The sequence below is a fragment of the Glycine max genome, chromosome 14 (genome assembly GCF_000004515.6).
Source record: "Glycine max cultivar Williams 82 chromosome 14, Glycine_max_v4.0, whole genome shotgun sequence".
Lineage (NCBI taxonomy): Eukaryota > Viridiplantae > Streptophyta > Magnoliopsida > Fabales > Fabaceae > Glycine > Glycine max.
Window position 1 is genome coordinate 5,387,163 of NC_038250.2, and position 21,155 is coordinate 5,408,317.

Sequence of the window (21,155 nt, forward strand, 5' to 3'; positions counted from 1 at the left end):
GATTGTAAATTTACAAAATTTGTAGTAATTAAGATATTTTGTTTTTAACAAAAATATTCACCATAGGTAACTTTGGGCAGAAAGGATAAGTATGAATGATTTACCCAAAACATCAAATGAAAGAAATTGACAAATTCGGCCTAAACTTGAAATTGATGCAGTAAAATGACCAAAACTCTATCTAGACTATTAAACAATAGCCTAAGTTGATAAATCAATGAAGGCATACTCTTGGAAGTTTCAAATATATGTATTTATGACAATTTCAAAACTTGTGTTGCTTGCACCATACCGAGTAAATTACATCTCGCAGCTAAGTGAAGAGAATATCGGGTTCTGTACAGTTTCGTAAGAAAAACTCGATAAATTTTTCAGCTAAACAGCTCAGGCGAGGGCTCAGGGAGAGAGGAAGTGGTCTCTAAGGACCACACTACAAGGGCTCATTCTAATGTGTCTCAAGCCATAACATATCTTCAACCAAAAATCTTACACTAACATCAAGCGTCCCAATGAAGATGTGAATGAGATCTGTAATGTTCTGCATAATCACTTCAAGAGAACCCAGACAACCTCAGAACAAAAGAAAACCAATCAATGAAGCACAGAGATCATGGGTTCAAAGAGACAAACAAAAACCAATTCCGGTAGCCATGGGGCTGCTGCTATGATTAACCAATACCAGGACCATTTTTACCTGCTGTTTCATTTGAAGACACAGAATTGCTTTCTTCAGGCCCCAAACCTTCAACTTTTTCAGTCTGTTTGTGCTGCAAATGCTCTGAGTCTTGCTCGGGAAACACCTCAGATTGCAACGACGGAGCAAAATTATTTATATGCAGCCAAGTCAGTTCCCATAAACTACTTCCATCTACAGTATTGCTCTGGACTAGTACACGGCCTGCTTTCATAACAAGCAAAGTGTTCTTAAGAAGCTCAGGCACAAGCTCCTGAAGCTTCTCACTTCTCCTTCCCCTAACTTTCACCTTCATATAAATTTCTAACCGACTTAGTACAGCCAACCATAATTTGTTGAAGCCTGGCAATTGTGATAGGTCTTGGATTAACTGGAGGAAAACTTTACACAAGAGCTTCAAAGCAAGAACAAGGGTTCCTTCTATGTTGCGGAAGTCTTTTTGAGAGTGTGTCTGAGAAATTTCAAGCAGGTCATCAAGCACAGAGAAGATCACTTGATCAAAACATTGTAACCACAAACTATGTGGGAGATTAATCCCAACTGATCCTGTCAAGCAATTTTGCAAAGATAACAACGCGTGGTTTCTAACTTCCTCTCTCTGTTCCAGACATAGTTTCTTTAGTCCATGTATGAGCCTCAACCACATGTCCCCAATATTGTGCAACATCTTTGCCACTTCCTCTTCTTTCGTTGCTTGCTTAGCATCATTAGTCCACTTCTCTAAACAACTGACAGACCCTGCCATAAGATCGAGGGCCATTACAGACCGTTCTACCTGTCCAACACGAGATTCAGCAAACTGCTTCGCAGCATCTACACAGAGAACATAATTAGCTGGAAGCAAGTGGGCTTGGTCTGACATAATGAACAACAATGCATCAAACCCAGCCTCAGCTGCTTCCAGGTGTCTAGCAGTGATGGAAAGCAGTGATGTAATCGTCCGCCATCCTAAATGAGATCTAATATGAGAAGCATTTGCCTTCATAAGGTGACTAACTTCCTGTGTGATCTGCTCATAGTATGCATCAGCAACACGTGCATCAAGCTTCAGGACAAGTTGCAAAGACCTCAGAAGTTCGTCAGTAATGTTCTCTTTGTAGGGAAGTAAGCGATGACAAATTCGTAGGAGGCCAAAAACAGCCTTCTCAACCAATGCACAAGGCATCACAGTTGACTGAACAATATTGGAGATATGCTCATAAACACCCTGCCAAAGAAGTTCAATTCTATCCCTATTATTCAGAGTGATTGCTACCAGTAACTCCAGGCAGAAAACTGAAGTATCCTCATCCTCAGATGTGCTGTTCCCTTTCTTAGGCCACACTCCTGCACTAGTGAGTGCTTTTGCAAGCTGCAATAGAGATTCAGCTTGCAAAAATTTACTCTCAGTGAATATGCTGTCAATGTGACACTTCTGAATTGTTTGAAGGGTGCACTGCTGAGCAGCAAGTTGTTCTTCAGTAGGTTCTGATCTTGGCTCTTCAGCACCAAGATATAATAGTTGACTAAACCTGCTCATCAATCCTGAGGGTCTCTTCGGAGTATTAACAGATGGAAGACGAGATAAAGATAAAGAATTAGTATTCTGCTTCCCCCCATCCTCAGTTTCTGTAGAAAGCTCTGACTCTTCAGCCGCATCACTGGCCATACGAGCAGGAAGAAGACCTAACTTGTGAAATTTTAAGATGCAATCAAGAATATTCCTCCACCCTGTCCGAATGTAATCACCATACCTATTTGCAATAGTGAAAACAGTCTCAGTTGCCATTCTTGCTTTTGTGTCATCTCCAAAGGCTAGGATTGACTCCGGAACAGATAATGGATCAAAAACAGTGACAAACTTACAGAGTGACACAACCAAATCATCCAGTATATTTTCAAGATGATAGTAAGCCGATATCTTAGCAACAGCCAAGAATCCATCCATACATGTTTGGTATACCTCTGCATTCTCAGCATTATCAAATACCACAGAAATGGCAGCAATTGTTGGACCAGATAATATAGAAAACATATCATAATCAAGGTATGCTTTGGAATCAGAGACAATGAATGGAGCAGATTTTTTTGACTTGTGTATGAGATAAATCCACCGACTTGGGGTCATTTCAGGGAAACCAGAACCTTGCTCAGGAGTTGTCCGGATCTCATTCTTACAAATTGAATGGTAAAGTTCTGACAGGAACTGTCGAGGTAGATCTTTGCCACCATTTATTCGCCTATTATTTCGGATAAAATCCTCTTCTGACATCTTCTTTTTGACCTGTGAATTGTGCTGATCTGTATTAAGCATTATAATTGAGTATGATAACAAAAGAGCAGCATCCTTATTGGCTAGGATATTTTGAGACTGTTCATAATATCTCTCAGAGAAAGCTTCAAGCACCCTCTGTATCTTCTGTGATTCTCCAGGCAGTCTGAAAGTCTCCAAAAATAGACGTAGGGCAGTGTCTAACATCATGTCTTTGAAATCAAATGTTCTAGCAAATTCATGAAGAACCTGAACACAGAATTCATCATGATTTCCTAGAAAATCACCAATAAGATTCTTATCCAACCCAGCAGTGTATCGAAAAAAGCAAGCAACACTTTGGGGATCAAGTTTGTCAGGCAAAAGATGTGTTGCTTGAAGAAACTCAAGACCTTTCTTAGTATCACGATTAAAATGATCGGCTCCAATCATCAATCTTTTCTTGAAGTGCTTTCTCTGGCATACAAAAGGAACCCAATTATTTGGATCACTGAAATTTTCACATTTTTCCTGCCAGAATGGAGTATACTCTTCAAGATTCACAGGAGATTGTTCTGAACTTAAAGATCCATTGCCTATCCTTTCAGCCATTCCTTGCATGACGGCAATAAGACCATCCAAAGCAAGAATATGCAGGGAAGACAATGGACTGTTCACAGGAAAAGCACTTTTGGACAACAAATTAGCAATGTCTTCAAAGACATTACTGCAAGTTATGTCACAGTCAAAGTTAGCATACATCTCCACCATGAATGTTTCTTGCCTGCAGAAGTCTACAAGGGCCTCCATGGCAACTTCTTGTTGCTGATATGAAGCCCCATATTTGCTTTGTGCAAGTCTCAAAATTACACAAGAAAAAAATGCTTCTAGCTGTAATTTGAGTTCTGTACGAAGATGGTGATACAAATTTAGAACAATGCTACAGACCATTGAAAGTACAAGAGGACTCATTGACAAACCAAATTGCATAAGATTGCGGAATAATTCATCCTGAATTAAGCTCAGCAATCTAGGGTGTCTGTGAAAGGAAGGCCCTCCCAATTCTATGGCTGAATTAATCAAAGTTAAGGCAAAAAGAGGCACATCTTCATCAAATGCTATTGTGTTTGATCGAGGACTCATTCCCATATGTTCAACAACATTCAACAAAGAACACAAAAAGTGGAATATTTCCACCATGCAGGGAATCCCATATGGTTCATTCATAAGCTGCAATTCATTCAGATCAGTCTCTTTGCCAATGCTAGCAATAGCAGTGTCTTCATCCACTACAGTTGCTGCCACGTCACTCACAGTACTAGAAGCAATGCCTGTGGATAAGGGTCGACCATCATTTGCAGAATTCAATTTCCCATTCTCCAATACGTTTGCAGAATTATGCTCATTATTTATCCCACCAACCTGTTGGGAAAAAAAAAACTATCAGCAACTAAATTTACAAGTTTGTGTGTCCTCACTCAAATTTCACATCAGCAATATTGTTTATTTCAGTATGACAATTCAAATATTTTTAGCAGCATTAAATTTGATAATGACACACTATAACAATCTCTCAAACCCTAGCTAGTAACAATGCATAAACAGCCTCTAATAATCATTCTCTTCTTTCTTTCTAATAGTCCCTGTAAATATGTGTGTGTGTGTGAGTATCACTTTCATGTGATTTTCCTAGAGAATATACTTAGGGATTTTATTGGTGATTTATTTTAGGTAGTTTAGATAAAGCCAAAGTCCTGCTAAGGTATTACATGCAGGAGTGGCAATACTATATATATATATATGTGTGTGTGTGGTGAGGAGGGATCAAATTACTCTAAGAGTAACATTAAAACAGTTACTCTTCATCTCCATCAATCATTTCTTTTAATCTAATGGTTCTAAAGAGCAACCCCACCTTTAACTGTTAGATTAAAAGAAAATAAAGGTGGTATGTTATCAAGCAATGGACATAAATCATCAAATCCAACTATTTGAATCATTTGATTTCTAATCATGTATATCAAATTTCACATAAATTAGACATTTGTTGGTATGTTATCTAGCAATGGACATTCACTTAAATTTTAAACAGCATATTATTCTTTAAGATAAAGCAGCACAATGAAGTATCAATTAGATTTGCATTTGCATGAAATTTTATAAATTTAATCTACTTTGAATTGGTTAGTTTCATATTTTATAAAGTTAGTAAGTGATGTAAGTGCAAAAGTTTAACACCAAGTGTAGGTGTTGTTCCTCTCTCTCTCACACACACACACACATATAAACACACATCAATATTTTACTCTAACTTTGACTAAGACAAGGTGAATTAAAGAAGCCCTAGAGGATTGTTTATTAGCTTTATTAAACAGACGTAAAAGCCAAGTTTAATCAACTGACCAAACAGCATGTGGTATCTAAGAGTATGCTTAGGAGTAAGGTTTTGGAGAGAAATGGAAGGGAGGGTAAACTTTTTATTTTTTAATTAAGAGATATATAATGTTTCTAAAAAAATGATTAACAAATTAAGTTTACGTTAATATATCAGATTATTTCCTTTTTTTTTAAAATATCAAAAAGTAGAGAAAATTTATTAACAATGGAAGTTTTGCCCTTCCTTTCCCTCCAAAACCTCACTCAAACAATCCTAAAACTCCAGTATTGTTAGCATACAATTCGTTGGGAATGATAAATCATGGAAATTGGAAGATTGAAACATGTAATAAACAGTAAAGTAAGCAGATGGTAAATAAGCCAAGGAAATCTTCCTTTTTGACGATTTCAGATTTTATCAACCAAGAAAAAGTGAACATCAAATAATAGCAAAACAAGAATTCATGCATAAATTTGAATTGTACCCCTTCGCCGAAGGTCCCAATTTTTCCTTACAATCATTTACCTCCCAAGCAACTGACAAAATAATCACAGGAAAAAAGAAAATGAAATTGCAACCAAAAAAGATTAAAGTAACATAAATGCTATACCTCTTCTTTTAAAGCAGTGTTCCCATTTACCAATGCAAGTTCTGTGTTGTCAATATCTTGAAGGTGAGAAAAAATACACCGAACAAGTTCATGCATTGTGTAACGTGCTATCCGCTGCAACAACTCACTTTTGGTTCCTGCTTGATGAACTATACGGAAACAAGTATTTACTATGGTGCAAATATGTTGGTTACTCAGCATCATAGATGCTTTACTTTTGGCACATGCTAGAAGAACTTGTAATATCTTCATTAATACCACTTCTTCTGATCCAGGATCAGTCACCTCAAACCTGCAACTCGTGACAGCATCAACTACCAAGTGCATGGCATCCCCAACATTAACAGTGTTTTGATCAATTACATCCAATGTTAAGATCTTGTAAACAGATGATAGAGCGACACCAGTAATTGGTGCACCGGTTTCATCCGATTGAATGACATCCAGAAAAGGCTGGAGATACAAGGCAGGGCTTATAACATGCCACTGATTCTGCCATGAAAAAATTTGCCTCCTTAATGCCTTCAGAGACTGAACAAGGGAATGCTCCAATTGATCATCATCCGACATATAATGAACTCCCCATCTAACATTTCTTCTCATGACAGCCAAAACAGCACCAATTTCTGCATTGATCATGCATGCCACAGTAGTTTTGTTAGGATATTCAGCCTCACACTGCCCAGATCCCTCTTCTGTTGCACTGATACCAGTTTGCGTTTGCAACTTTACATGCCCCATTTTGTCAAGCAGATCTGACGGACATTTACCAACAGAACTTGCCAAGAAGAAGCACAGCCCTACAAAAAAGCAATTCCGAAAATTGAAACAGACAACCAATGCAAAGTGATTTGGGTATCTACGTGCCAAATTGAAACACTAGAAACACAAATATTCTAACTTCAACACTTATATTACATACATATGAAACACAGTCTACTAGAACCCCAAAAATCCATCAAGCCAGTATATTATGGTTAATAATACATAAGCAGACCACATAAACAACAAACATACATAAAAGAACATGTACATAGGAAGATATGAGTGTTCAAAATTTTTATAAGAGATCCAATAAATTCAAGATAAACTACATATAGAAGTGCCAATATCAAACAACACAGCATCCACTTTCTCAGTGGCTAAAGTGTCAGGCCACCTGCCCAATATTCAGCAACCCACCTTGAACAAGCTACTCTTCTTGCCATCAACTATCACTCACCGATTCCTCCGCCAAAATTCAATCTCAGACCAAAAAATAATCTTGAATTCAGTTCAAATCTTAGATCTACAATCAAATATGGCCCTTTCCATTGAATCAATTCCGTTGCACACTAAAAAGTGACAATGATCTAATCCACTGAAACATGACCCATTTGGAACTGAGCTCATAATTCAATATAAAGGGGCCCCGAATAGTGTGTCAACGCTTCGATTCCGACAATGACATGAAGAAAACGAATATTGACGTCGAAATTAAAAATTAAAAAAAAGTGGGAATGAAAATTGAAGCATATAAAGATGGCAAAGTAGAAGAAGAGGGAAGAGATTACCGAGAGCGAGATCGGGAGTGTTAGGGCATAAATCGAGCTGATGTGTTACATTGAAATCATGCCTTCAAATTGAAATCTCTCTCTCTGTCTCTCTCTTATGACAAATTTCATTCAATTTTGGCACATCGCATCTGTATGATAATATCACTGCAACAACAACTTATCAGTTTTTTTTTTTTTTACATAACTTTTTTAAAATAATGTTTTTCCTGCAGATTTTTGGTTAATTAAATTTTTAGTCTTTAAATTTTTTTAAAATTTAATTTTTAGTTTCTATTTTTTTTTAACTAGTTAAGATTTTCAATTTTTTTAATAAAATTTTTAGTTTCTATATTTTTGTTAGAGTAAAAATAATTCAAATTCTTTATAATTTTAGGATGTTTCCTGTGTCGGTTAAATTAAAAGAGTTAAAAAAAATATCCAAGGTAATGTCCTAGGTGTTATTACTGGATCATTTATTTAATTTTATTATTTTAATATCCACTTTAAATTGGTTTGAATGAGATTAATTTTCAATTTTTTCAAAAAGAGCCTATAATATTAAAGTACATAATAAAATTCACAATAATATCATACATTATTCTAGGATACATCCATTTTCCTCAAATTTGTTAATAAAAAATTGAAACAAAGTGAATATTTTTTAATTTACTTGGATTCTTTGATTTTGGTACTCTTTGGGTACATAATGACTAGTGTGTTAATGGTTGAATTTAATTTTTTTTTATAAAAAATCATTTGAAATAAACTTATAAAATATGTGTGGTTCGATTTGATTTAATTTTCATTTAAAATAAAATTTAAATCAAATCAAGTTAATATTTTATCATTTGGTTAGGATTGATTTTTGTGATTTTTTTTTAAAATATTATTTCATTAAAAATTATATACTTTATTTTCATATTTTAAATTAAAAAATTGATAATAACAATCTACCAAATTTATTAATACGTTAAATTTTTTATAATAAAAATGGGTCAAATTTTCATATTTTAAATCAAACATATCTTAAATAAAAATAGTATACATTGTATAAATTTCATATACATAATACTATAAAATATTCTGAAATTTAAGTGATATATACATAAAATGTTTAACACTAAAGTAATATAAGTATTGTGGTTTGATTTAATTTTTCAATTTTTTTTAATAGTTTTTGGTTTGACTTATTTGAACACCTTTAACCATAAGTTCAAGTGCATGTATAGAACAATTATTTATATTAAAGGTGTTTGTGATTTGGATTAAATTAATTTAGAGGTAAAAAATATTTAACTTTTCCAATGTCTTCCATTGTTAGGATGATTTAACATGAAATATTGTTAGCTTTGGTGTTTGTTGTCACATTTTTTGTCTTGACAATACACCTAAATGGGCTAGGGGAAGAGAATGCTTTAAAATTAATATTGATATTGACTCTAAGTAATTTAAAACTTTTATCATTTGAAAACAAGATGCTCCAATTAAGGTTAAGGTGAGAGTGATTTAAATTTCTTTTTAGTGTCAATGTTTTGACCTCAAGTTTACTGACATTGTTAAAGTCATGGTATCTAAAATATTATCTACTTTAATATTTGATGATATATATGATTTTTATCCTATCAATGTGTCTATGTGAGTTGAGAGAAAAAAATGTTTAGTTATAACCTCTATTCTTAAGCAATGTTAGACATATCAAAATAAATTATTTTATTTTTTCAAATTCAATGTGATCTAATCCAATTTAAATTAATTTAGATTAGATTAATTTTCAGTTATAAAAATTGAAGCAAATTCAACATTTTCTAATTTACTTGAACATAGTTAAACTCATACATATTCACATAGCGTTTTAAAATTAGCTTGATAGTTGAAGTCAGAAGCAGAGAAAAAGAGATTGTGGATTCATAAAAATAAATTCAAATTCACATTAAAAAAAAATATTTGATTTAGGTCTTTTTTTAGTACATAATTACCACAATGCAATTTGTGAATAGACAAGTGGACCAGGGTTATATCGTACCATTTATTTGCATCAAAGACAAAACAATATAAACAACACACCCAGTGAACATGGACAGCAACGTAATCTCAATACTAATAAGTTTATGCAGAACCGAAATCCAATCCATTCCTTTCAAGAATTTCGATTTATTTTTATTTTCTTTCTTTTAGCCTTTTCAATTTATCGATTGTTGCAATTGGCATCAAATTGGACGGTTGATGAGCACCCATACTTTACACATAGTTGGGATTTAATCTTTATATGTTCACAGTTTCATTTTGCTGGACAAATATTTTTCGCAAGATTTAATCATTTTTTTTCTTCTAAAGATTTAAGTATTTGTGCCGGGATTCCGGGAAGAAAGAGTTTCTCTTGTCTTAAAATTTTCAATAATTAGAGACGACACAATTTCGACTATATCTACATTGTGTTAAATGTAAAGTTTAATTTTTATTATTTAAGCTAACACGTTTGGGCAAACAAAAAAAAAGTATAATTTTTAGCGGAAAAACTATATTTTACCGTAGCTTAGTTTCCTGTGATGATATTAAATTCACAATTATAATAAGAGAAATTTTTTATATTATTTGAATTTTTAATATATTTTATTTAGTTTTAATTTTAATAAATCTATGTTTGTAGTCAATAAATATTTAAATATATTTTATATACATATTTGTTGTGATGAATTTAAAACTGTTTAACTCATAATATATAGAATAAATTAATGTCGATTTAAATTATTTTATTGGAAAATTAATTAAAATTATACACGTATATGTTTTATGATGATAAAATATACTTGTATAAATCAAATTTTATCTGTGTAAATAAAAAATACACCATAAATAATTATTTATTAGTTGTGTTCACATAATATTCACTTTTAACGATAATTACTATATTTTAAAATATATTTGTAATAAGATAATTTTTACATTTTTACTTTGATCAACAAAAATATATCATGTTTTTAAACCTATTATATAAAATTTTAAAAAATAAAATAAATAAAATTTAAATATTTTAATTTATATAATTCTTATGTATTATAATTGATTTAAGATTCTATTGGAAATAGAATAAATATAAAATATACATTAATTAATTAAATTATTTGAAAAGAATGAATATAAAATAACACATGACACCCAACAAAACATTTTTTCATATTATATTATATATAATATAATAATAAATAGGAGATTCAACATGTGTTGTGTTGATAATTTTATTAAGGTGTATGGTGTTTGATGGGCCCAAAGTAAAAGTTGTGTGGTTGATTCAATGTTGTAGAGTTGGGCCTGTCCACTAAATTTCATATCAGTACACAGTACTAATGATTTTTATTTCCCTAATCAAACTTTCTTCTCATGGTTTTATACATTATTATTTTAAAATTTTGACTGCACTTTAGTTAGTTATTTCAATCAGTTTGATTAGAAAACGAGTCAGTTTGGTTTTACGTTGAGATGCTTCAAATAACGATATAACTCAATGACAACCATTTCGTAGTTGTTTTTCAGCAGCCAAAATCAGGTTAAGCATGTAAAATCAAATTTATGAGAAGTTAATTTTGCAAACTATACTCTGAACGCATATCAAGTATTCAATTAGATATTATTGAGCTTTGAACCACTTCAAATAATTTAATGACAATATTTTTTAATCTATAAAATGGAAGTGTCAACTTTTGACTAATTAATTTGCTTATAGGCTAAGAGTGTGTTTAAATTGGAATTATGCTCAACTGAAGTCACGGTTGAACTCAATCTATTACTCACATAACCTTTTTGTTTGTGCATGAAACGTGTAAAAATTCCGGTTCAATGGATTTCTAAACACACATTAAGTGGTATCTTGAATCCATTATAAAGGGGACACTATTTTCACCCTTTTTTTATCTTTTCACCCCTATCTTTTGTCAAAATGTGTCAAATTACCATTTTATCCTCATCTTTATTTTCTCTTTCTCTTCAATACACAACGAAATGCATTTCCATTGTGTAAATTGGACATTGGAAACACAATTCTGTCAGATATTTTCAGAAAGAATAACAAACAAAACATGGGTTGAAAATGCTAAAAGTTAGGTTGGAATAGTATAGCCCCATTTTAAATGGGCTCGTTGTCTTCTATGACTACGATCATTGTCATCATTCATTAGGATCATTCATGCTCCAAACATCGCTTGATAAATGGATTTTCTGTTGGAATGATTGCAGTGTGACCATTTTATTCCTTTTCTTTTATCATTACAAAATTATGTGCCCCTGACCATCTTATCACTTTCCTGCTGTTACATCATTATGCGTAAGTATTTTCCTTTCTTAATTTGTTGTCATTTTATTATTATTATTATTAGAGATTGTATTCCTACAAATAGAAAACATAAGCTGCATGTCTTAAATTCATTCTGTTATTTATAGTAATGTAAAAGTTGTCAAGTATAAACATGCAACCAACGAGATAGAGCAGATTTTTCCGTTTTTTGTTAAAATCATTTGGTTGATTTTCTTTTTTTCCCACCAGCAAATTATGGGTAGATGAAATCAAGTCACATTCAAGACTAAATTTTCTTTATTTTTTTTATTAAGTATAAGACTAGATGATAATAAGAACCATAAATGTTAGGAATGTATATTTTAATATTTTATTCAAATAAAAAATATATGAACCATGTGATTATAATATATGAACCAGGTTATTTGATGGGACTTGTATAAAATTTGTGTGCATGTAACGGTAAAATATAAAATTGAAAAGAAGTAAATTAAATTCTTTTTCTTTCTTCAAGACATATTGTTCTACCATTAGGAATCAACAGCACAAGAAGTGGCAATCCATGCATCAAAGAATCCCTGAATAAATTAATCTCTCAGCAAGTGTCATAGATCACCCCAACGACATTCCACTATTGCATGCTTATTACAGCCACCCTTAACTCTTTTTTATAAAAATATACTCCTGGGAGAATTTAAGAAAAACATTACTCTTGTTGAAATACTAATATCAGATTAAGCCTAGGCTGATTAGCTTATCTCCCGGGAAATTAATGATTCGATCTTTGTATAGTTTGGAGAGGGAGACGTACACAGAGCGACAGCAACTTTGCATTACTCTTTATAATCGATCCCATCCCATGCTGAGGAAAAGGATCAGTGAGACAGAAAATCGCCACGAGAAAACAAAAAACAAAGACAATGATCATGAGATAATACACACGTGGCCCCGTTCCAATATTTTCTTCAAGTTCCCAATGCCAGTCTTAGAGCAGTGAAAAGTTAAAACAAAACCAAATCAAGCACCATGCTGGTTTATTTATGTGAAATATTTATATATTAATAATTAACTTTTACTAATAAATATGATTAGTAATCTTTTATAAAGTCTCATTTTTTAAACACATTTTCTTTATTCAGAAAGTTTATATTCGAGAGATCTTGTTTATGAAAATGGAAGTCACTTCTACTCAAGACAATGACATATTCGTAAATAGAATAAACATGTTTAAAGCATACAATAAATATGACAAAATATACTTTATTTTTACAATAATAGTAATAAAAAACTATTTGTGAAAGTAGAGTAGTATGGAAATTATTAACAATGCAAGGGTTGTTTTTGTTATGTAGGATTTAGGACACGTAGTCATCTTGAGTGATGTCTTATTTTTATATTTTGTCCTTTTCTAGGAAGCGTTATCCTATGTACAGTATCACGTTGCAATTTGTATAGGATGCTTCATCTTGAATGTAGCATTAAGAGGCATCATAATGTTTGAGTTCTTCTATAGTTTTCGAAGCTTTAACCAATTGTTGTCGCTTTTTATAGTAATTTGACTTACTCTGGATGGGCCAACTCAAATTTTGTGTTAAAAAAGCAAATGCAATAGAAACTAATAAAGAAGTACTAATATCAAAGGAAAGACAACAAGCAAAATTTGCATTGAAATTATAAGGACTGATTGTTTTGATTTTCATTCTTGATCTAGGCCATAGTCAACTTGAAATTGCGAAGAATAACTCCTATTGAAACCTTCATGTCTTCAATGACTACATGTTTATCTACGTTGTAATTTCATAAAGTGTATTTCATTTTTCATGCATGTAGATTTTGACCCACCTTTGACATAATTTCGACGGATTAGAAACCCTAATAGGGCCATGTCTTTTAAAGTCGAATTGATTTGTTTTCCGAATAATTGCATCCTATATCAGCATACATACATGATGATGCCTTATGTTCACATCTGGAAAGCGAAAAGGACTGGTTAAAGTTTTGAAAACAAAAGAAGATGCCACACAAAACTTTGCCTCCTAATACTACATCCAGGATGGAGCACCCTGTACAAATTTCGCACGTGTCAACATTTTAACATGATATTATACCCAGGATGACACTTCTTGCAAGAGGACAAAAGATAAAAGCAAGACATCACTCAAGATGATTTTCTTGAATCTGGTGTAACAAAAATAACTACTACACCGTAAATAGTTTTGATACTACTCTAGTTTTGTAAATAATTTTTTTATTACTATTATTGTATAAAAGTCAACAAAATAAGATATGCACTAATAATGTACAATATTTTAATATTATAATCTAATTAAAAATATGATATAAAATAAGTTTATTTAATTTTATAATAATTATACGGCATATCAATTCTTATTTTTAATAAGTTGATAACATAAAACTTTAATGTTAATAATAAATATTCATTAAATTTTTACATAATTAAAATTTAAATTCACATTTTTAATATTTAACGGTTTAAAGTTAATTTTATTAAAAATAGTTATATACTTAACTTTAAAATAAACAATGACAAAAATTATACTATTGATTTTGGATATAAAATAAGCAATCTCTTAATAATAGTTATATATTTCATCATGATTCTCAATATATTTTATTATATTTTTAATAATTTTTTATCAATTTTTAACCAATATTATTAAAATACGTGATAGCAAGACTATTTTTAAAAAATACATAAAAATAATTTTTCTATCAAAATTATGTTAAAGAATAAAGTTTACCAAACATTATTTTAAATTTAATGAATATAACGTCATGATCAAATAAAATAATTGGTTTCAGAATTAATTTTAGATATATTTTTATATATTTAATTTCATGTTAAAGAAAAATTTAAAATTAATTGAGTTGAAATAAATTTGAGTAATTTTATGTTGGATTCAAAATTCTATATTAAATTTGACCTCTAACTTAATTTTATATTAAAAATCCAAACATAAATCACATTTTAAATAATTTCTTTTATTTGCATTTTTAACGTACATTCTATTCTACAATTTACAATTCTTAGTATTCCCTTTCTTCTATATTGTCTAAATTCTTTCAAAGTTGACTTCTTTAATTAATTTCTTTACTTTTCGGAGCATTTGCAGTTCTTTGTTTAATTATTTTCAAGTCAATATTTTTTCAAATGTTTAAGTTCCGTCACTATTTGTCTTTTATGTTAAATTGATCTATAATTCAGTTGAATGTGATATGATTTTTCATAAGTTTACTTACATATCAAATTTACATACGAAACAAATATATTTTAAGTTTATTAATTAATTATAGATAATATTAAATATAATTTTTAATGTGATTATTACAAATTACAAAGTCAATAATCTTAATATATATATATATATATATATATATGACAATTTATAAATAAATAAAAATGCAAATAAAATATGTTGTCAAGTTATTTAAAATTATTAGCTATTGATACTTAAAAATTAATTTATCTATTGAAAAAAATGTTTTTTTAAATCATTTTGTTTGTTTAAAAAAAGAAAGATGTTAGAATGAAACTAGAAGTGATTGGGATAAAATTCACGTGAATCTATCATCTATGGTATGTTCTGGACATTATCATTCTTATCGGGCACACTGTCAGAACATGAGACAGTGACGTGTTCCCACTAATTATTTTCCACGTTAGCCACTGTGCACATGCCACTCCCATTAGCCATTAGGTATTGGAAATTATACTCTAAATAGTTCTTTAAGGTTCAAATTAGTCCCTAAGCAATAGTAAACGAGTTTAATGCCCAATGATGCAGATTTGTAAAAAAAATAAAAATGAAATGAAGTTTTTTGAAATACCGGAAAAAGTAGTCGTTATGAATAAAAAAAATTAGAATCATTAAGAATTTACTTGGAATTCACTCGAATTGGTAAAAGAAAGAGTTGATCCAGGTGAGTTTTTATGCTTTTATTTCAAAAAAAATTGTTTTATATTTTTATCTTATTATAAATTATCATTTGAATTATTTTAAAAATTAATAAATTTATTATATATGATAAGTTATGATTGGATGATCATATAATTTTTTTTATATTTTTAGTGTATAATTTTTTTTCACAATAAAATTTATAAACATGTAGACTACATATTCAATATTTTAAAAATTACTTTAATAAAAAAATTAATAATCTACATCAAGATGGTTCCGAAGGCACGAGTTGCGCGATACACTGTCTGTATGCTGTACCTATCTCCAACGCACACACGATTCATTCATACCATGCGCCCACCCAGATCCAAGTTTCAGTGAAATATAAAGCCAATTTGATGTTACTTTTGGCTAAAAAATAAATAAAATAAAATAATATAGATTATTTAATTAAGTTAATTTCATTAAATTATGTCTTTTTTAATTAAAGAATAATATCAAATATATTTTTTTTACCTTATTAAATGAAAAGTATTTTGATTTTTTTTTGTTAAATAAAATATGTGTAATTAAAATTTACTGATATTTTTTAAAAAAAGTAAGAGATTTTTGTTGATCATATAGGTACTAGTTTTGTTTTTTTTTGGGACTTTTTTCTCTTATTTTCTTTTTTCTGTCTCCTACTTCTAAATATTAAGGAGGTCTTATTCATGGGGTACCCATGTGGGATTATCCATATATAATTCTGTTTAAGGGTCAACTCAACTTATTATCACGATATATTAATCTTAAAATTATATATAACTAAATTATATAATTAAAGAGATATATAACTATAATTAATGTATATTTTATAATAGGTATTTTAAGATATAAATGACATCAACATAAATATAATATCACTTTAGACAAAATATTGGAGTATTTATTATGTCTATTATTAATACATAATTATTTTAAATTATAACTTTTAAAATAATATATAATATCAAGTCAGGTTGAGACGTTACAAAATATAATTTGGACTCATCTTAAAAATGTATTGGATTTAATTTTTTAAATCTAGATTTATCAAAGATCCCTTCAAGCTATGCATATTTTGTGAGATTGAACCAATTATAAACATCCCTAGTTTGTTATCCTTATTTTTTAAACAACCTTTCCCCCTTAAAAACAACCAAAATGGGAAAAGAATAAGTTATTCCAAACATGCATTAGTTTCATTTGGATGAAGAAAAAAAAAAACCTTTTGTATAGTAGAAGAGTATGAAATAATTGAAAAGAAAAAAATGTTAAGCAATAATAAAAAAGCTACGCATTTTTAGATTCGTAAAAGTAACCTATCTTCTGTAGATTTTTTCTAAAAAAAAATTTAAGCTAGGATTCCCAACCAAATTGAAAAAAAAAAATAAACATTTTTATTTTATTTTAAACAAAAACAACTGAAATGAGTAAATTTAAACTCTTGCAAACGTAATTTGTGTTTTCTTTAACACTAGTCCTGTTAAATGCCGGCTAATTAAGTTAAAGCTTCTTTTTTTGTGTGTGGGTAAGATTCACAATATTTAAAAGTTATTTAAACTCCTGACTATTTTTTTTTATTATGATTGGGAAAATAAAAACAAACAAGAAAACTAACTCCTATAAAAGGAGGTCTTTGGAGCTGCATCATCTCCGACGAAGACCCTCACGATACACATGGATATAGGAAAGATTCCAAGGAGTGGTTTTGAAGCTGTTTATCCTAGCTACTAACAATGGCAGTATGAGGATGGATTACATTCTCTTCCACTTCCAGCACGCAAACTCAGCTCAAAGAATCTCTCACTCACAAATAATTGCGTGTAATTCTGCATTCATATTCGACGTGAATCCACCAGAGCCTTTTTGACATCTCTGATCCACCGCCCAAAAAGGGTAGTTTTACTGATTTAAATTAAGTTACATGAACCTAATTATTAAAGGATACATAATATTTCAAAGCATTTACATATTTTTATTCACAAGTTAAATAATAATTTAAACCACTCATTTTATCTTGAATCCTACGTCCTTACATTCATAAACAATGCCAAATTTGAATCGGTTTTGTTTTCAAAATTATAACATGGACTATGTTTTTATTGTTGAAAAATTAATTTATTAAATTTTAAATGTTTGATAAAATTAACTTTTAACTGTTGAAATAATTAAAATATGTAAAATGATATAAAATAATAAAATCATAACTTATTTAAAAAGATGATAAAAAAATTTAATAGATGTATTGAAGATAAAAATAAAAGAAAATATAAAAAATTAGAAGTTAAAAACTAATATTTTAAAAAATAATACTTAAATAACATTTTAAAAAATGCTTGAAACTACTGAAAAAAAAATTATTTTTCAAACAGCCAAATAAATTTTTTACCTAATAAAAAAATTAACTAAAATATCTTGTAAAATATAATTATTTATAAGTCAAAACATATAGAACAAAATACTGATTAAAAAATTAAAAATATATTATTATTATATATTTTTCATAATTTTTAATATAACTTTTAATAAAACCCTTCAAACATCCTTGGAAGACTCATTATTTATTTCCTAAATGTAAATAAATGCTACTACTTCCCTCCATTTTTAATTATAAGATTATTTTTAAAAATTCATTTGTCTTTTTTATATAAGATGTTTTTGTAATTTCTAGATGTATTAATTATTTTTTCTTTAAGTATCCTTACTTAATTAAGAAAATAAAAAATAAAAATAATAATTTTGAAATAATAATATAATTACTTGAGAGATTTAATATAATCAATTAAATTAATTATTTTTTTAAAGAACATGAATTAGTTTTAAGAAAATGATATTTTTGAACGGCATACAATTCCTTCACGGTTCACACTTTAGTCTTCAGTCAACCCCCACCCCACGAGGTGCTCGAGCCATTTCGGTTCTCATCATTTACGAACTGTAGCAAAACATCATCTTCATTTTATTCCATTTTTTTAATTTCTTTTTCTATTGTATTATTTATTTATCGGATCTCAATCCTTTCCGGTTTCCAGTTTCAAAAGAAACTGTACACTGCACAGTGGTGTAGTCATAAATCTAACCAGTACTTAGTGAATTTTAATTTTAAATATTGATTTATTATGTAATAAACTAAACTGAATGATGAGATCCATGCAGTACATTAATAACTGCAGAGGTCAGAATCCATTATTTAGCGTACCTTTTGCTATTTCTCCCCCTCTTTATTTCTTTTTCATGTTTCTATCCACGTTTATCTTTTTCTGAACTAAACCCATTATTACTTTACGACATTTAAAGGAAATAAAACGAAAAAAATATCTTAACTAAAAAATAATAACTTTTTATTTTTATTTGATAAAAAATAACTTTTTTTTGAATCCATTACTTATATTAATATATTTTATATATATTATTTGAGTTTCAGTATTTTATAATATCATGTTTACATATGCTATGTCACTTTTTTAAATGATTTTTAAAAAAATGTGTTTGATTTAAAATTGATAAAAATTTAATACATTTTTTTAAAATATTATTAGCAATTTTTTTAATATAATTTAATTTAAAAGTTCAAAAAATATATAAATATTAATAAAATAATAACTACAAAAATCAAATTGAATCAAACTAATAAACTATTAATTTTATTTGATTTAGATTTTATTTTAAATAAAAATTAAACCAAATTAAATCTTATATGTTTTTTAAGTTTAATTTAAATGACTTCTTCATAAAAAAAAAATTAAATCAAATCGAGCCACAAACTCTCTCATAATTATCCCCCTCAAATACGAAAAAGGCAAAGAGAGAAAAGTATTCGTTCTAGTTTTCTTGAAAATTAAATATTTTTTCATAGCATAAAATAACCGAAAAATCACAAATAATTTTATATTAAAATGTAATAAAGTGTTCAAATTTTTTTATTTCAAAATTATTATTTTAATTAACATAAACATTTTTACAATTTATTTGTTAATGTTCATTTACTTTTTTAAATAAAAAATCTTCAAATTCTTATTGGACTTAAGTGTACTTTTGTTTTTTTTATTACTGTTATTTCCTGAATTCGATTTCTTATTTTTTTTTCAAGGACTCATTTTTTAATCATGCAATTTTAATCTATTTATTAACTTATCATTAAAAAATCAATAGGACTGACACAATAGTACTGTTGTTACCTCAACATTTTATTAAATATTACATGTTGACACAATAGATGAAGGGAAATTGTATAATTAAAATAATAAAAGACCAAATTTGTGAAAAACCAATAGGACTGAGTGTTAATTATACAACTTTACTTTTTTTGGGTCTTTTATTATTTTAATTAAACTTTTTTATACAAATAACATGTTTTTACTTTCTTTTTTTGGGGTGAATGACATATATTTTATTTTAATTTTAGATTGAAGTCTCCCATTAAAATAGTAGTATTAAATACTCATATCTTCTCTTGTAGCAAAAAAGAAAAAAAGAAATTCCTATCAAGTCAATGTGGAGCCCATCCTTGTAATGATATCTTTGCACAACTTGGTCTTAGTCTTGTTTGTTTGGAACTGGCCCGCTTTAGTATAGTTTGGGAAGTCGAAAACTTTGAACCGCTTCTCCGGGAGACAAAAAAGGGAATTTTTGCAGAAAACGCTAACCAATTACCCAGACACACCCATTCTAACCAAAGCAAAAAAAGTCTTCTCAAAACGCCAGAGTCAGAGAGCAGAGTTCAAACCTCACGCCTTTGAACTAACTCTAAGCATTTACTCCAATAGCTATAGCTAGCCCCAACCCAACTCAGAGTACATCATTTCAATAACGCTTCCTTTTCACTCTTTTCTGGAACTCCCTCTTCTGTCTTATATATTTGCTCAGTGCAAAATCAAAAACCCACTCACTATTTTGGGTTCAAGCTGGATTTGATCTTAGCAAGCAAGAAAGAAGCTGTCTTGATGGCGAATCGTTGGTGGGCCGGGAGCGCGACGGTGAAGCCCAGTGAACAAGACAACGGTGACAACAACGGTACTCCCACCAACAGTGGGAACAGTAACACCAAAGTTAACGCGGTTCTCGAGGACGACGCAAACACCAACGAGCGCGACGGCGAAGAGCAGACCCTCAGCGGCGGGCGGCGGCCGCGTGGCAGGCCGCCAGGGTCAAAGAACAAGCCAAAGCCGCCGGTGGTGATAACGAAAGAGAGCCCCAACGCGCTCTGCAGCCACATCCTTGAGATCAGCGACGGCAGCGACGTGGCTGAGTGCATTGCTATCTTCGCCACGCGCCGCCACCGCGGCGTCTCAGTCCTCAGCGGCAACGGTTTCGTCACCAACGTCACGCTCCGGCAGCCGGCGGCCCCTGGAGGGGTCATCACCCTCCAGGGGCGGTTCGAGATTCTCTCCCTCTCCGGCGCGTTCCTGCCGGCGCCTTCGCCGCCGGAGGCCACCGGACTCACCGTGTACCTCGCCGGCGGGCAGGGGCAGGTGGTCGGA

At 30.3% G+C, this 21,155-nt stretch overlaps 2 protein-coding genes across 3 annotated transcripts in view; one reads left to right on the plus strand and one right to left on the minus strand.

Moving 5' to 3' along the window:
- Window positions 1-231: 231 nt before the first annotated feature.
- Window positions 232-7,602, minus strand: LOC100784083 (ARF guanine-nucleotide exchange factor GNOM). Of its 2 annotated transcripts, none has more exons than XM_006595834.4 (3): window positions 7,465-7,602; window positions 5,912-6,711; window positions 232-4,346 (listed from the first exon to the last, which is right to left on the minus strand). In XM_006595834.4, exons 2-3 carry the CDS (start codon window positions 6,650-6,652, stop codon window positions 669-671), a joined length of 4,419 nt encoding a protein of 1,472 aa, XP_006595897.1. In that variant the 5' UTR covers window positions 6,653-6,711; window positions 7,465-7,602; the 3' UTR covers window positions 232-668. The 2 variants fall into 2 exon arrangements, with proteins under 2 accessions (XP_006595897.1, XP_003544196.1); XM_003544148.5 differs by lacking the exon at window positions 7,465-7,602 and adding an exon at window positions 7,094-7,428.
- A 12,616-nt stretch (window positions 7,603-20,218) lies between these two features.
- LOC100787100 (AT-hook motif nuclear-localized protein 15) overlaps window positions 20,219-21,155 on the plus strand; it is a gene marked incomplete in the record, with an annotated part of 2,241 nt that continues 1,304 nt past the window's right edge. The window contains 1 exon segment of the mRNA XM_014766532.3: window positions 20,219-21,155. Coding sequence (XP_014622018.1) covers window positions 20,619-21,155 — 537 coding nt within the window.

Coding starts and splice junctions, on each gene's coding strand:
- LOC100784083 (XM_006595834.4), bottom strand. CDS start 6,652: ATGGGGCATGTAAAGTTGCAAACGCAAACTGGTATCAGTGCAACAGAA. Junction 4,347..5,911: donor ACACTGCTTTAAAAGAAGAG/GTATAGCATTTA, acceptor TTTTCCCAACAG/GTTGGTGGGATAAATAATGA.